Genomic DNA, 17,480 nt, shown 5'->3' on the forward strand with positions numbered 1-17,480 from the left:
TTTTCACTTGCTCAAATAGCCTTGTAGCAATTATGGTTTCTATTCACTTGAGAATTTTGTGTATCTTAGTGAGACCCACTCATAATCTCTCATTTTCCAAGGAACACAAACCTGGTTTCTCTAACCTTTTTTGACTTTGAGATGCTTGATTCTCCCTTTCATTCAGTTGCCCTCCCTCCAATGTGTTCTCCATTTGTCAGATACTTTTAAATAAGGCAACAAGTGGTAAACACAGTAAATTAAACAAGTATTATCTAATCTCTATCAGTAGTAGTATAGTTGACTCTGATTTGTATTTAACTGCTCTATTTATACATCCTACAATTTTGTTATCATTTTCATCCTATTTTAAGCACTAAAGCATGATGTGTTAATGCCTTGTGCATGCCCCTCTGTTACTCTTGATTACTTTTGTAATCCCTTGCATAGCTACATTGTCTCTTCTGGGTTTTATTTTAAATCTTGTTTAGCTACCGTAGGGTAACATACATGTTCCTGGGGCAGTATGATAAAAACACTTATCTATTTTTGTTTCCCATTCAAGCGAACCCTACCACATATCTTCTCAATTCTGGCTCCAAATCCGTCTCTGTCCTGTTTTATGTCTCATTCTACTCCTATGCTGCCTCCATTAAGCCTAGAGATTTTGGCCTATCCCAGGGGTAGGCAACCTATGGCACGTGTGCCGAAGGCGGCACGCAAGCTGATTTTCAGTGGCACTCACACTGCCGGGTCCTGGCCACCAGTCTGGGGGGCTCTGCATTTTAATTTAATTTTAAATGAAGCTTCTTAAACATTTTAAAAACCTTATTTACTTTATATACAACAGCAGTTTAGTTATATATTCTCGACTTATAGAAAGAGACCTTCTAAAAACATTACAATGTGTTACTGGCACGCGAAACCTTAAATTAGCGTGAATAAATGAAGACTCGGCGCACCACTTCTGAAAGGTTGCCGACCCCTGGCCTCGCCCCTATAAATAAGGCTCAGATTTTGTCACGGATATTTTTAGTAAAAATCACGGACAGGTCATGGGCAATAAACAAAAATTCACAGAAGCCTGTGACCTTTACTGTGTTTTTTACTAAAAATATTCCTGACAAAATGGGGCGGGAGGAGGGTCCAGCACCCATGGCAGCTGAGGGCTCTGGGGTCCCCTTGCCCTTCCCGCCCCAGCACCTGGGAGCTCTGGGGTCCCCTCACGCCTGCCATGGCTGAAACACTGCGGGGTCCACCCGCCACGGCTGGGCAGGTGTGGGGGACCCCTGTCATGGCTGGGCTGCTGCAGGAGGACCCCTCGCTGCGGGGGTGGGGTGAGGGGGGGCCTCCGGCAGGCATGTGAAAACCCTGGCCGTGCAGGAAGAGCACTGATTGACTGTTCTGCCCTGCGGCCCGGAATTGCTATCAGCCTGCCTGGTTGTACTGATACAAGCCATTTTGTATTATATATTGAAAATAATAGCATCAAGTGAGAGGCCCTTTTACTATGATAAGTTAATGGAACTTGAATTATCTAACACCATTATTGCCTTTCCCTATAATATGTCTTGATTATAGTTCTTGCATTCCATATCAATAATGTAAAAGCTTTTTATGGTTTCCTCTCATTTGTAAGATTGTAAACACTTTTACACTATTTAGTCCTTAGTTCACTGCTTAATAATTGTTTGTCTCTCCATCTACTAAGCTTACAAGCTTTCCCCTACTTTCTGCTGGCTTCCATACTGTCTCGCCATATGCCTGCCACTTCCCATGTCCTCTACTCAATCCAGGAATTTTATTTTCTAAGACAATTTGTCATATATCTAAAATATTGATGTCTAACTGGAAAATGTGCTTTTCCTGAGACGCAGTGAAGGGCATAATTAGCTAAGTGGAGCCACAGGAGACGTGTGACAAAGTAGTAGGAAAATCCCTTCATTTCTTCTGCCACTCAGCTGCATTTACAAGGAAATTGAGGTAACAGGTCAGTTTTCACTGAAAGGCGCAGGTTGGAAATCCCTGATTTTTAAGTGCAAGTCATCAACTTGTCTGGTGGGTAGTAAGTAATTTAACTTTCAATTGTCCACACTAGCTTTTTATTTGTACTGGGGTGTTCAACAATAGAAAAGTCTTAAGCTTCCCCTATCTTCACAGCTTGATCAAGCTAGCCACGGATGGCTTCTTTTTAGATCCTTTCTTTTCAGATATAACCCATCTTTCTAACTGGGGTCTATGCTTATTTACATTGACACGTTTGCAGAATAACTTGTAAAAGAATGTATGGTAAATGGCCAATTTTTTTTCCCCTGAAGGGTGTCCTCTGACAAATTAAATGATTCCACTTAAGGGTCAGGCTTACTGAGGTTGGGAACAACAGAGATTTTGACATTTTGTAATGATAAATCTTCATAAGTAAGAGGAGTTTCCGCTATCCACTAAAGCAGATCACACTTTGCTAGTATAATGATGCTAAAAAATTTCAGCACCATACTTTGACAACTATTTTGGGTACACGCTGGATATGCTATTTAAAACAAGTGTTAATAAGACTTAAAGTTCATATCAAGATTAAATTGGATTTGAACTTGTGGGATTGGAAGTGCTATTAACTACTTATTTAATTTCCTTTTTGATTGAAGTATGCAAGATTCAGAAACTGCATAATTGTGAGTGAAATGCAAATGATAGATCTTAGCAGAAAAGAATATTTTTTAAAATTGTTTTTTGACAATTAATTTTATGATCTTTTTAAAGCATGAGCAACATGATAACCTAGGCCATTTTTAGTTTATATGACTAACACAATAATCTAACCAATATTGGAGATGAAGGATTTGATTCTCATTTACACTGAGTTCCCTTTATGCTGCTGTGGCTGTGTAAAAGGGTCTTAAAGTGGGTATAAATAATGCAATTTGTGTAAATGAGAATCCACCCTAAAAACAGGAGAAGGAGTTGGGAGAATAAATGTATCCTTTTGGAGATTTTCTGAGAAATTATTATATTTTGGTCCATTATACAATCTTGTAAACATTTGCACATGTGAGTAGTCCTATAGAGAGCAGTACATTTATTCACATGCTTGTTTGCAAGATCAGGGTCTTATATTGTGAGTGTGTTGTCCGTTTCTACATGGTTAAAAGTAGGTTTTCCCAGGATGCTATCCTCTAGAACTGTTTCTATTTAAATTTATTTCATCTTTGATGTGGAATGTGACTGATACCCTGTACAGCACAATCAATAAATGTTAAATGCAGCATTGGAGCAAGTGAAGACTCACTGCAGGATGGTTCCATGTACTTTGTTTTGAGCTCCCAAAATCTGTACAATACAGCTGAGAAAGAAGTTAAGTAGCCAGAGCAAACTGACCAACCCCTGATATATATATAGTACCAGAAAAGTGAATATAGTTGTAAACCCGGTGGATAAAAAGATCTATCTATCTATCTATCTCCAGATGGATTTAATCTCTTGCCAAGTAAATGATTTCTACAAAAATTATGCTGAAAGAATTATTGCACCTAGGTGAGGAGAACAATTCTCTCTCCTTTAAAATTTGATGCAGAAAATGTTGAGACAATGCAGCAATATGTCATGCCAGACATACTATACATGCATTCATTTTTAGCATTTTATATAGTGTAGGTTGATGTCATACAGAATAATCTAATATAAAGTGAAAAACAGTGGCCATTTTACATACTGAATACAGGAAGGTTTTTTTTTTCCTTTCTTCCTAAATGTAGTGGCGTTTTTGAGCTCATATCTATCTGGAAGTATTTCAGCGTTCAACTGTTGTAGATTTTCTGAATAAGTAACTGCTGGTCTGTGTGACCCTTTACTATGTTTTTATCTGTGCTATAGGCGAGGTGAAAAATCAGTCTGAATAATGTACACAAACCAAAAATCAATACTGCATTTGTTAAAAGAGCAAACTAGATTAAATGTGCCTCGGCTAGTATCTTGCTTTTCACCCAGCCTTCCCAGGGTCAGGGTACTGTAACTTCTTTCCAGTTTTCCAAATAAGGCTTGAGGAGAAAATGATAAAAGGAAATTTTTGTTTCTGATTTTTCAGAAGGCACTAAGCATGTGTGTATTTTTTAGCTAGCTCCCAATGCCCTCTTAGGAAATCTTTGATTTTCTTTGCAGTCTTGTTAGAAGGGAGATAAGAACTGTGCTTCAGTAGAAATAATGCCACACTTTTTTGTTTCTTCTTGTATGCGTAGAGCCTTTAGTGAGTACTCTGTTGCTTTCTGATAATCCTACTAGGTTTCAGGGCTGCACTAGAAAGCAGAATAGCCAAAATGACTGAGTAAGGTGGAAGTGGTTTTAAAGGGCAGTGCTGATATGACAAGGTTAGGATGTCACTTTTTTTCCCCTCAAGTCCTTAGTGGAATTGAGCAGCTTGTTTTCTTTCTATATTTTTTAGCCATTGTCCATGTATATTTTCATTATTCTACCAGATAGCAAAGAGAGAGATCTGCAAGGATGGGATAGTTACCTGGATCTGCAGATGGACAGGAGATAGAGGTCAAATTCTGGCCCCATTGTAGCCAATGGAAGTTTTGTCATTGACTTCATTGGTGCTAAGATTTCACCTAAGGGAATCCACTGAGAGTGGAACGTTAGTTTTATTTAACTGTCTGTAAGCCAATTGGTTTGCTCGTGCAATGAAGTCATAGTCCATCTCTGTTTATTTTTTAGAATATTTCCCCCTATTGCTATAAAGAAGATAGATAGCTACTCTGGATACTGTCTGCAAGCACAGTTATACAACTCTAGGCTAGGGAGGCACAGGTGTCTCGGAGTCATGAGCACCCTACCCTTCCTATATTACTATATGGGAGGCTTGTCCTGGCTAGATCCCAACAAGAAGGGAGGAGGGTCTTGGGGTTGTACCAGTAGTGAGATGGCTGAGAATCACTACTCTAGACTATAGTCATTTAGAGTTTGTGTGAATGGATTGGATTTACAGTACTATAGACTGATATTTTTTATCTCTAAATATATGTCCGGCATCATTTTTTTGTACACTTCTGTTCAGTAAAGAACAGCAAGGCACATGCATTTAAATCAGTGGATAGAAATGGCTGTTTAATCTTTTGGAATATTAACTATACATGAAGCCATGCCCTACAGCTGTTCAATTCAGTGTATGATGGGGATTTCACACTTGACTAGTGGTTTGCACCTTTATTCAGATTACTTTTTGTTATATTATGTCATAAGCTTGGAAGACAATTTGGCTTGTTCAGAAGTTAGAAATATAGAGATTAATCATACATATTATTATTAATAATAATAATGAATAATTGTGTGTATGTCTAAATATTTCTGTATGGACACGCATCGATCTGCCCTCACATGCATATATCTATATACACACACGATGTTGATGGTTATTAATATCTACACCTACAAATATATATGTACGTATTGAAGAATCTCTCTCATATGGAAAAGCAGCAAAGAGTCCTGTGGCACCTTATAGACTAACAGACGTATTGGAGCATGAGCTTTCGTGGGTGAATACCCACGTTGTCGGATGCATGTAGTACAGATCCAGACTAACATGGCTACCCCTCTGATACTCTCTCATATGGAGTAATTTACTAAGTATTTGCATTATGTGTGTGTGTTCTGCATTGTCAGAGCAATGAGAGCTGCAGAAATTCCTTTTCAGTGTTTTGGAGACATTCTCTTTGTTATTCCACTATTGTGCTCTGCTTGATGTTCTAACACTTCCCATGTGCATTTCAGAAATACACTGAGCAAGAAAAAATCCATTACATAACACATTAAACATCACAGCTCTGAAGCAATCTGATTGTCAGAGTATCTCCAAAGAGAAGACTGTCTGTTACATTTTTAAAAGGAATTTTCGAGCACTAAAGCACCTTTGACATGGCCACTATCCAGAGCTCTCTACAAACATTAAAGAGAAATTAAGCCCAAATCCCATCTACTAATATGAGTGCACTGCTTATACTGTAGAAAAATAATATTCTTGCAGAGAAAGATGTGATTCTCCAGAAAACCTGCATTGTAATACAATGTCTCTTGCATGAAAGTATGTCCTACAACTCATGGAAAAACTGCCTTTCTCAGCAGTTGCCAGTGTAAATATGTCCTTTCAGTAAAATTCCACAATTTGTAACAGCTATAGTATGGAGTACATCAAACAGCATGAGCATAGAATTCATTTTGCATCTTTTCCTCAATGGAAATTTATAGCATGTTTGTACTAGTCTCCCTATTAGAGCTGAGTGAGTAAATGATTTTTTGGGTTCGTTGGCGGAACTGAAAAAAAAATAGTTTCAGGTGAAATGTTTTTTTCTTTCAGATTTTTTGTTTAGTTTAGGTTTTAGGTGTTTTTATTCCCTTGTTTGTTTTTCTTTAAATGAATCTTGCTAAATTCCTACACAAACCATAATTTTGAAACAAAGTTGAAATGTTTTCTTTTGAACAGAATGTTTAGACATTTTCTGTTTCTTTTTTCTGAAACTCCTTGCCAAATTCAACTTGAATTCACAAATAGTCTGGTCTCTCTAAAACTACATTTTTTAGCTAATAAATGATTCATCTGACAAAATTTGCCTAGCTCTACATTCTATCGCCCTGCTCATAGTGCTCCCATAACGATAGTATCTGGTACCTATGCTCACTTGTGCTGTTAATGTGATTGGCATGTCATTTAATTTCCTTAGAATATCAATATCCCACTTAGAATTAATTTGAACAAAATGTAATGTGTGTTTAATAGGTACAATTGGTGACATGTTCTTTTGTCTTGAACCTATTTTAGGTATAGACTGGCCTGAGACACTGATCTCTAGTTGACCTTTTGGTTTGAAATTGTAGGCACTGCTCTGCCTATTTCTCTGACAGGCTTTTCTTGAGCCAGCCGTGTTGTAAGGAAAGTCAGTGGTCTCGGCCCACAAATTATCTTGCTTTTGCTAGCCGGATAAGGAGAGTGACACCCTGGTACCTGTCTGACCTAATGCCTTCTGGTACTGTTTCTTTGGTGTGGCTGAACTTGTGGTGATCCATTTGTCCAGACTATAGGGCTCTTTATGAGGGGAAGGCACTTAATTTTTTTTAAATCCACTGCCCACTCTGAGAGCGTTTTGGGTTAGGATTGGTCCAGTCTGCTTCCTCACTGGATTTCCAAGGTTCATATTTATTGTATTAATTACCCTCTACCAACTGCCCGCTTACCATCTATGAGTTGTGTTTGAATATATTTGCAATCACTCTTTCAAAAGTTTATTTCGTTTTCAACTGCTGCTGGTGAGGTCATGCATTTTCTAATGAGGAGAGATTTAAAAGGCACATTCCCCTGCTTGACAGGAATAGCAAGCCATGATCATTTCTTGAGACATTTTCACATATGTATTATGTGAGATTTCTCATATTTCTTTTGGCTGTGGTGGCATTTGACACAAATAGTACTTTATTGTCACCTTGGTACATCCCACAACCTACACTAATATATCTGCAGCCTTGCTACCTAGATGTCAGGAAAGTAACTGTTTTACTAATATTGCATTCAACTATATTAGTGAAAGAAACTTGTTTTTAGGGGGAGAATCAGTTGTGAGGTATGTTGTGGCTGTGCGAGTTAAAGAAAATAGTTCATTTGGCAGAAAGCCCATGCGTCCTATCCCTCTTCTCCACTCTGATTGATCCAAACTTTCTTTTCAAGGTGAGAATATAAATCAATACCAAGAAAAATGGCCATGCAAGCAGCATGTGTGACAACGAGTCGTCTCATGCCTCTGGCTAAAAGGCTAAGCTAGTTGGTAAAACACTAGCATCTTTGCTTCCAAAAAGGTCAGATTTACCATTGTAATGAGTTACCCCAGCATTAGGTGATTTCAGTTTTCACAACTGAAGGTACAACTGCAGGTATTGCAAGCTATGCCTGAGGTAGGGTTATCATATATAGCTCTTTTGTCTCTTTACATCATCATGCCTGATGATAGACTTGTACTGTTATGATTACAGTGCCCGCAATAGCTAAACTTAAGCCACATGACCATAATGAAGCTCAGTTGTTCACTTTCTGTTGTGTATTCAGAACACACTTTTATCCCGCATGCATCCGTGTGTGGTTTCAGAACATTTTGGGGGCGAATGTTGAACACCTCTTTAAGATGAACCTAGAAAATAGTCTTTATTGCCACACCAGCACCACTGCTTTTGCTCGTTGCTACACTTCAGGACTGGCAAAACTAACCAGCAAAAAATAATGCCTTCAGAAATAGTTTGTGTGTAATTCCAAACTACATAAAAATGATTTATTGAGTTACGGTTATTAGATTTTACTTTCAACATTATTGATTAGAGTTGAAAAGTTTTTAAAACAAATATAAGATATTCTGTTTATCTTGTCATATTGATAAAACAGCAGGAATCAGGTGTGATTTGTGAATATAGTAGAAATCTACTAGCTAGCACATCTTGGTGCACACAGAAACATGCCATCTTAGTTACTTTTCTGGTTATCAGAGACTCATAAGAATACTTTGTCTAGACTTGTATTCACTTCTGTTTCATAAACTGTTTGAAAGCAAAGCATTAAAACATGTAAATTACTGTATTAAGGACAAAGAGCTACCTTTTTAGAAGCCACAAGAGAGTAAGAAGCTGTCTGAAATGAATCAGTAACTATACAGCAGATGGATTATGTTCGCAAGCTCCATTTCAGACTTGTTTCCTACTATGGGTAGGTTTACAGACAACACTAGGAGTCTTCGTTAAACTGACTAAGTTTGCCACTTATCCATTGTTTAAAGTCACTGAAGGGAATCTCTTCCCTGGCATTTGTTTCAGTTAATACTGTATGCTTGTAGAAATTGCGTTTCTATCATCTTGAAGTACATCATATGAAATGTGGACTATTTAGTATTTGCGTTAATACGCTAGTTTGGTTGCATATTAACTGACAGTAACATTTTTCACCCTTAGTACTTAACTTTACTCTGGGTCAATCCTAAGTAATAAAACCCTTAGTGTCTCTATACAATCTTGAAGTCACTAAAATAGAACTCCATTAATATTCTCCCACAAAATCCTCATTATACTGTTACTCACTGGACGTTTTCCATATACTGCACAGGCAAATTAGGCGTGAAATACCATTTAACAATAGCATGGATGTTCCTTTGGTAAATTCCCACAGCAAAAGAAGCTGAATATTTACCCCAGAGTGTCTGACTACTGGGAATGTCATCAGGTTCTCCATAAATTAATGAAGGAGGGGAGTTTTGTGTTCTTTCTTTTCCTCAGAGTAAATCATGCTAATCATTTTCCAGGAAATAAGAGAAGATGGAGTGGAGACCCCAACATATATCCTCAATGACTATCCCTTTCACCTCACCCCTCCTCACTATTCTCCTTCCCTAAAAAGATCTGCTTCTCTTTTATATAATCTCTTTCAAATGATTCAAAGTTATTCTTTTATCATCTCTCCTCTGAAGAATTATGACAATATGAGTTGGAACACCTTGCATAGTACAGAATTTGTTTCAGAAACCATTTCTCTGGCCACTGTTGTAATTAGGAAGAAAGAAGATAAAATGTCCTGAAACAGATACCAGAGCATGTATGTTTGAAGATCTTTGAAGCTTTCATAGGCAGTCACCAAGTGTAATAGATATATACAAAGGTGCATAAAGGATGCAGTTCATTCATAATGAGAGCTGGTTGGGAATTTTGTCGATAAAACTTTTTTCCATCAGAAAAGATGATTTATCAAAACTGAAACTTTTCACAGAAATGTTTTAATTTCAATGAAACTTCAGTTGTGAAGGCTTCTCAGGTGCAGGATGGAATTGAAAGCAAGTGCCCAGAAAAGTCAATAGCCCAGTGGTTAGAACACTCATTTGGGCTGTTGGGAGACCCAGGTTCAAGTCCCTGTTCCAAAGGGAAGGGCAGGGAAGGTCCTTGAATCTGGATCTCCCACAGCCCAGGCAAATGTTCTGCTACTGGACTATGGGTGTGTTCTGCTGTGACATAGGCAGGGGCGGCTCTAGCAATTTGGCCACCCCAAGCAGTCATGCCTACAGGAGGTGCACCGGAGCCGCGGGACCAGTGGACTTCCCGCAGGCATGACTGCGTAGGGTCCGTTGGTCCCGTGGCTCCAATGGACCTCCCGCAGCTGCGGAGGGTTCACTGGTCCGCGGCTCCAGTGGAGCATCTGCAGTCATGCCTGCGGTAGGTCCACCCGAGCCGCGGGACCAGCGATCTGTCCGCAGTCATGCCTGCGGGAGGTCCGCTGGTCCCGCGGCTCCGGTGGACCTCCTGCAGGCATGACTGCGGAAGGTCCGCCGGAGCCGGCTGCCGCCCTGCCGGCAAAATGCCGCCCCAAGCGCGCGCTTGGCGCGCTGGGGTCTGGAGCCGGCCCTGGACATAGGAGTAGTTTGACTTCTATATTTGGGAGACAGCTCCAGTCAGGGCAACAGGGATACACATTGGGGAGGGGACAAATTCCATGCCTACCTTGCAAATTACACCTATGGCTGTGGGTCTCCTCCTCCTCCTTTTTAATGAAAAGGATTGAAAAGTCTCATTTTTGATCCACATAGGAATGAAAACAAATGGTGAAACCTCCATTTTTTTCTTTTCCGCCCAGCCCTAGACATAACAGATTTATTTTTTAAACTAGGGAGCATGTAAAGGCAAAAGCTGATGAAAGATCCTTTTGATTTCTCTTCTTATTTAAATTAGCTATCTAAAGTGTATTTTTAAAAATGCACCTTTTTGATAACACACTTTTGGAAATCAAGAGAATGAACATATCAGCATATATACCAATATTTGCTAAAGACAAAACCAGCTAACCAGTCTTGAATAGTATGAAAAGAAAACAGTGGCTGTGAAGACTGAGCAAATATCTATAGCAGCTTCTGAGTTTTTGATTCATGTTAATATTCTGGGATAACAGAAGAAGAAACTTACAGGGAATTGTGAATAGGCTTAGGCCTGGTCTACATTTAAAACTTGGGTTGACATAGCTACGGCTCCACACCCCTGAGTGCTGCTATGCCGACATAATCTAATCCCCAGTGTAGATGTAACTAGGTTGATAGAAGAATGCTTCCATCGACCTAGCTACCGTCAGTTGGGGAGGTGGCGTTCCTACAGTGATGGAAAAACGCCTTCTCTTGCTGTAGTCAGCATCCGCACCGCACCACAGGAGCTATGCCACTGTAGCATCCATGGCATAGTTATGGCTGAAGTCCTTTCCCACTCAGGAACAACAAAACAAACACACTGGGTGAGTGCCCACACTCACCCACTTTCTGGAATTTTTTTATTGGCAGTGTGAAATAACAATACCATAACAAAGCTCAGCCTAGCCTAGAGTTCTTTCTTTCGAATCCCGTAGGAACTGTCTGTCTCAGACCCTGGTTCCTTCTGCCATCTTAAATCCAATGTAGGATTAATAAGCCACACCTATCTCAGTGATTCAACAGAAATCCATCAGCGTTTTTATACAGCGTGCCGGCCCTGCTAACGTAGTGGGTGCAACATAAGCCCCTGCCAACTGTGATAGGAATATTGCTATATTAAAAGGAAAAGATTTTAAAATGGCTACTGCTAACAGAATGTGAGTGGTAATTGGCAGTCCCATCAGAATGGTGAGGGTCAGATCAAAATTTCCATTTAGACTCAGATGACTCTCAATGTTTTTACGTTGCTGCACAGTATTATTTCCAAGATGCTACCATCTTAGCCACTGGAGAATCTGGAAAACCCCATTTCATATTAGGGACTGTGGGGATAAATAAACTTTTTCTTTTAAATTAAATTTAAACTTCACAACAGAAATACTACCCCTCCCCCAAGTAATTCAAATAACGTGCTGCGTGGATACAGAGGTTGCTTGTACCTTATGACTAACGCTCCCTTGGCTTGTTGTGCCCTCGTCCTTTTCAGTATTCTGGAGGAACATTCACTGCAGTAATATGGGCCAGTGTCGATCTTATTACTTTACCTGTTTTATCTTTTGTGAAATTGAGCCGTTAGTCAGAATTGGCTAAGCTGTGGCTCCAGCAATTGGTTAACCATGACGCTCCTCAAACTCATTTCTTTCAAGTAATTTGATTCCCACGTGTTCACTGAGATTGCTTTTTGTGCAGAAAGGAGACAGTATATGTGCGGGAGGGAGGGTGGGAGTGAGCAGACAAGGACTGTTATGGCTGAGAAATGCAGATTTAAGATAAAAACAAAACAAAAACATGTTTTAAAAGATCACATTGCACTTTGTCTCCCTTCACCTAAGTCTACAAAGCTAAATGTTTTCATGTTCACTGGATTCAGGCACATGTAGGGCCTTTTGTGCCAAGAGAGTACAAAATAGCAAGCGAAATTCCATCCTTCTGTCATTGTGTATTAGTTATGCATAAAGCCCATGTGATTTGTCTTTTTCAGTAATATCGCCAGAAAAAAATGTGTAAAGTAATTAGGTTTATTTTTTCCCTGTGTGTGTGTAACTGTTGTCAGAAAAGGCTCCTATAGATTTTAAGATAGTTCTTGAAATCATAAGTAGAGTTCAGTGTTTTTATTTTGTTCCCCAAGCTATTTCTTTCACATCCTGGCTATTTAGTGGTAAATGAGCACCAATATTGTAGATCAACTTCTATTTAAGGTTATTTAGTATGGAAGCATTTTTCTAAATAATGTACAGCTTACTCAGGGATTTATAATTCCATAAAATTGAGAATATTTTATCGCAGCTTTGGGCAAGAACCCTGCAGTGGGGAGGAAAATCAAGTCTTAAAGGCAAATCTTGCTAGAAGTAGACTTGTTCTGTAACTAAACATTCCATGTATAAACAATGGTAAAATTTAGGTGTCTGAAATATGCTTGGCATTACTACCCAACCATTGTATGGCCATGCAGACGTGTCAATTACAGGGAAATGCTGGCCTGGTTTGATAGGAAGAGTTTTATTAATTTGCATGTAACAGATGTCTGTTTTAAATGTCTGTTACCCAACTGAAATGAAATTCATTCAAAGAGTCGGTTTCTTCCCTGGGATGCATTCGCACGCATTTGTTTGAAGTCAGTGTTACCAGTGTACAACTAGAGCAGAATTTGACCATCTGATACTGTTAAGAAGAGCCCACTTTGGGTTCTGTTAGTTTAAAAAAGAACTGATCATTGGTTTGTGGTATGAGCAATTTGCTTTGATAGCTTAGTGTCATAGACTCATAGAAATCTAGGTCTCGAAGGGACCTCGAGAAGTCAGGTCCAGCCCACTGCACTGAGGGAGGACCAAGTAAACTTAACAGCATCCTTGGTAAATGTTTCAAGGATGTGCAACCGTAGGGGATCATACCAGCAAGTTGCAGAGAACCCCCATTGATCAATTCCCATTGATTTCAATAAGGGTAGAAGGTCTTTGGCATCTCTCTGGTTTGGGGCCCTAAAACGAAAGGTTTATTCTTTAATAAGAAACATGTACAACATTTGCATATATTGAATGTTAATACTAATCAAGTGCGATTAATGTCTGTCTGTGTTTTAACCTTCCAAATGAATAGACAGTAGACATCTCATTTGTCAGTTCAAAACTGTGCACTTGATGAGGGTAAAATCCTTCTTTTGGGGGAAATGATGTTATGGAGACATGATTCAAAGCGAATGGACACTTCGTTTGAAGCATGTAAATACTTTTGCCTGTTTGGCTAACATTAAGGCACACAAACGTAACAATTAAAATAATTCCAAAGAGGTGAGTTTCCTTAAATGCCATGGTCACTGCTCTGGCAATTTAAAAAGATCCTAAAGTGAGTCTAAATGTACCCTTAGTACAAATGAGAATTAGGCCCATCAAGCTGCAAGGCAATGGACAATCAAGGCCAATGTGGGGTTTTCTTTTTTCACTTTCAGGAAGTGGGGAACTGTTTCCACTTATGTGGTATGTGAATAAAGTTAAAATACTATACATGTACACTGATGTATACCAAACTGTGATAAAGGTGTTACTTTCTAGCACTTTTGACCATTTCAGTTGCATTCGACCCACAATTTTATCTCTGCCCGGAATATTTTAATAATCCAACCCACTGAACAGTGTTCACACAGTTCTATTTTTTTTAAAGTACCTATCACAAAAATAGCCTATCCCTTCAAATTTGGAATTTCCTAGGAAAAGTAATGAAAACATCTTTTGGTCTTATACCTATAAACCATGAGGGCAATGAGCTCTATACCATTGGAAAATTCTTTTTACTATCTTTGGTATATCTGGAAATATCTGAGCTTATATTCAAAATGTTATGCTTAGTAAACTCTTACATTTACAACATTATCTTACATAGTAGATTAGTAGAGGTCTCTAAAATGTGTTACATTTGTTTTCCTCTTTATGAGGCTCTCAGAGTTGGACTCGTGGTTTTACAGGCACTAAGATTTAAAAAATGGTAGATTTTTTAAAACTCAAGATATTTCTAAAAGAGTTTTTCTATATGTTATGAAGCATACACATAATACATGTTTGTATGATATAAAGGTTTTATTTTCAATTCTGTGGTATGACCTGTACTCTACGACTCTTGAATAATAGAGTTTTACCAAATAGAGTTGATCAAAATGTGGGGGGAAAAACTTGCCATGTTTGTTTTTTTTAATTTAACACTTCAAAAAAATTTAAAAATGACTAGGTATATGCCTGGAAGAAAAATGGGATGATATTTTCATTAAAAAATGCAAATCATCCTTCTTTAAACTCAAAATGTTGTTAAAAAACTTCATCCAAAAACACAAATTTGGAAAACTTTTACCAACTGTAATCCTCAGCTCCTGCTGATAAAGAAACATTGTAGCACATGACATTATCAGATCTTTTATATTTTCCGTATGTATTTATACACACACAACTTACCTATTTCTTCTTTTTATTTCCACTCTTTGTTCAGGTTTTCCAAATGAGCCTGCTGCCGTTATTGCCCTTACCACTATTAAGGAATGGTTGAACAAGAATCACAATGAGGTATGAAATAAAAAAAACTTTCCTGATCAGATTTCAGGATTACTTAGTTTGACTTCAAAATTGTGAAAGACCATAGCAATAAGTATGCAACTGATCCTTTGAAATTAGGACTATGTAAAATACAACAAAGCAGGTGCGAAACATCAGTGGTAGTTTGGACCGTATATAGCAGGAATATTATCTTATTTAATAAGCTATATGGAGGCTAAAGGGAAATATATTCTATTTGAAACCATACATTTCCTGTTCATTGTGAACTTTCTAGGCAAAGTAAAAACGCATCCTCTGCGTAAAGTTGTTCCTGAGAGACAAAGTTTTCATATAATAATGAAGAGAATCCTGTATTGGGAATGTATATAATGAGCTTCAGTGGAACAGCTACCAGGGACAGTAGCTTTTTAGGAGCTGGTTTACACCAAAGAGCTTTATGATGAAAATAATCTCTGAATTCGTTAATTTTTAGGTTCCTTTCACTTTATTATAGTATTACTTTTCATTGAAAACTGTCTACTTACTTAAAATTTCACACTTATGTCAAACATTACCAGACCTGAACTACTTCCACAACTATACTGTCATGATGGTTATTTTTTTTATGAAACAAAATGCTTTCAACAGAGTGGTCTCCATATATCCTGCTCTGTTTCTCTTTTCTTCCTTTTTTTTCTTCTTAACTCTGATGGAATATGTTAAGTGGCACTGAATTGGAGAATTGAGCAGAAAAAAGTGACTGAATGAATAAAATAACCATGATGTCTTAAATTTAAGATATGCCTGTTTCTATATTTTGACAGCCAGCAGATTTCAAAGTGTCTAGCGTTGTTTAATACTTTTCTCACAAAATGTTTAATTTTGCATAGCTCAGGTTAGAATCGTTTCCTAAATAATGATCTATATGATATTTCAGCTTGGAAATGTATCTTTGGGGTTCTGTTTACTAAGATTGTCCAGAGATATTAAGTGATAAATTGAGCATGGTATTTTAGAGTTGAATGCAAAAATTGTATGCTGAGGTTTTTTAAAATGGATGACCAAAGTTACACTCTGAAGTCCATATTTAAGTCCCTAAAAAACTGGCCTGACTCTCCAGAGTTCCACGGATCTTAAAGACTCCAGTGGTGAAGTCAATAGCTGTTCTAGATGCTTAGTCAGCCCTTTTGAAAATCTGGCCATTTTTTTAGGTGTCTAAACTTTGCCTTAGGAATCTAACTTTATGCTTGTATTTTTTGAAAGTCTGGGCTATTTTTATTTGGTTTATTAAATCCTAAAACAGACGTAATAGTAGAAACTGAAAATATTCTATCCAGCCCTATGCGTTTTCAGTGTTTTGCCTGATCCCATTTCAATTTCATGCTTGTTCACCAGACATCTAAAACGAACAAACAACCTTTCCTTTTCCAGAACTAAATCTGTGTGCCTCACAACCCGTGTGTACTATTTGCTTCAATTCCCTTCCTAATCATTTTGATTTTAATGGTGCTTCAGGGAGCCTGACTTCTTTTGGCAAAGTAGACTGCAAATTAGAGTCAAACAGATGGGCCAGAGTTCTTTAGACAAAAGCTATTTTCTCATCTTGCTCTATGGCTTGGGCTATTGTTTTTAAGACACAAAGAATGCCTATTTCCCTGGACATTATCTATACCCTCTGTTATGTCTGTCCCTTGCCTGACCTATATTTGAACCTTTCCTATGTCCTGTTGGCTCCTTCTCTGGTTCTTCCTACTCCTTTCTGGCTCAGTGTGCTGTCCCAGCGCTTTTCTAGCTCCTTCAATTAACTTGATATAATGTCCTCCCCAGGCTCTTAGAAATCCCTGTCTCTGCCTTGAATGGAGGCCTTGTTATAAGAGTTCAGAAGAGCTGTAGCAGTCATGGATTGCATTGGGAGTGCTTATCTTCTCTGTGTGTTTTACTTGAGTTGTAAACACTTTAGGGAAAGGAATGTGACTCAATCTGTTTGTAAAGTGGCACGTAGTTTGCAGACTGCATATATTGGTGTAAATAATCATTAACATTGGGAATAGCACTTTCTACCTCCTTTTCTTGCCTTCTCTAAACCAGTTCCTTCTAATTCGGAGCCTTCCAGCCTGCAGATCCCCCCACCCCTGTATTTGCTCGCTATAATCATTCCTTTCTTTTGTAAACTCTTCAGAGACAGGACCCTAGTTTCCTATATTTTTGGTACCACCTAGTGGAATGGAACCCACATCCTGATTGGGGCCATTGTGTGCTGCCACAGTACAAATGTTTTTTTAAAAAATCATGTGTTTACATCATCACTACTTCTAAAGATGGACTGGAGGTCCAGCTGTGTCACTGCGTCTGTCTTGGGTCCCCGTATAGCATCTCCCAGTATAGCACCTCCCCATTATATTGTTGTGCTCCCTGGTGCTTAGGAGCACATCAAATCTAAATCCTCAGTGTGATGTATTTTAAAGCATGATGCATGCTAGACTATTGTATATCAATGAATGCAACAATTCAGAAGTAATCT

At 38.4% G+C, this 17,480-nt stretch overlaps 1 protein-coding gene across 7 annotated transcripts in view; it reads left to right on the forward strand.

Moving 5' to 3' along the window:
• Window positions 1-17,480, forward strand: part of MACROD2 (mono-ADP ribosylhydrolase 2) — a 1,304,535-nt gene that overhangs the window by 938,278 nt on the left and 348,777 nt on the right. For all 7 annotated transcript variants that reach the window (XR_005596087.1, XM_039529899.1, XM_039529898.1 and 4 more), the window contains one exon: window positions 14,916-14,989. Coding sequence is in view for 6 of the 7 variants with exons in the window: in XM_039529899.1 (XP_039385833.1) it covers window positions 14,916-14,989 (74 nt within the window). In the remaining variant the exon portion in view is untranslated. The remainder of the gene's footprint in view (window positions 1-14,915; window positions 14,990-17,480) is intronic.

Source organism: Mauremys reevesii, linkage group 3 (genome assembly GCF_016161935.1).
Source record: "Mauremys reevesii isolate NIE-2019 linkage group 3, ASM1616193v1, whole genome shotgun sequence".
Classification (NCBI taxonomy): Eukaryota; Metazoa; Chordata; order Testudines; family Geoemydidae; genus Mauremys; species Mauremys reevesii.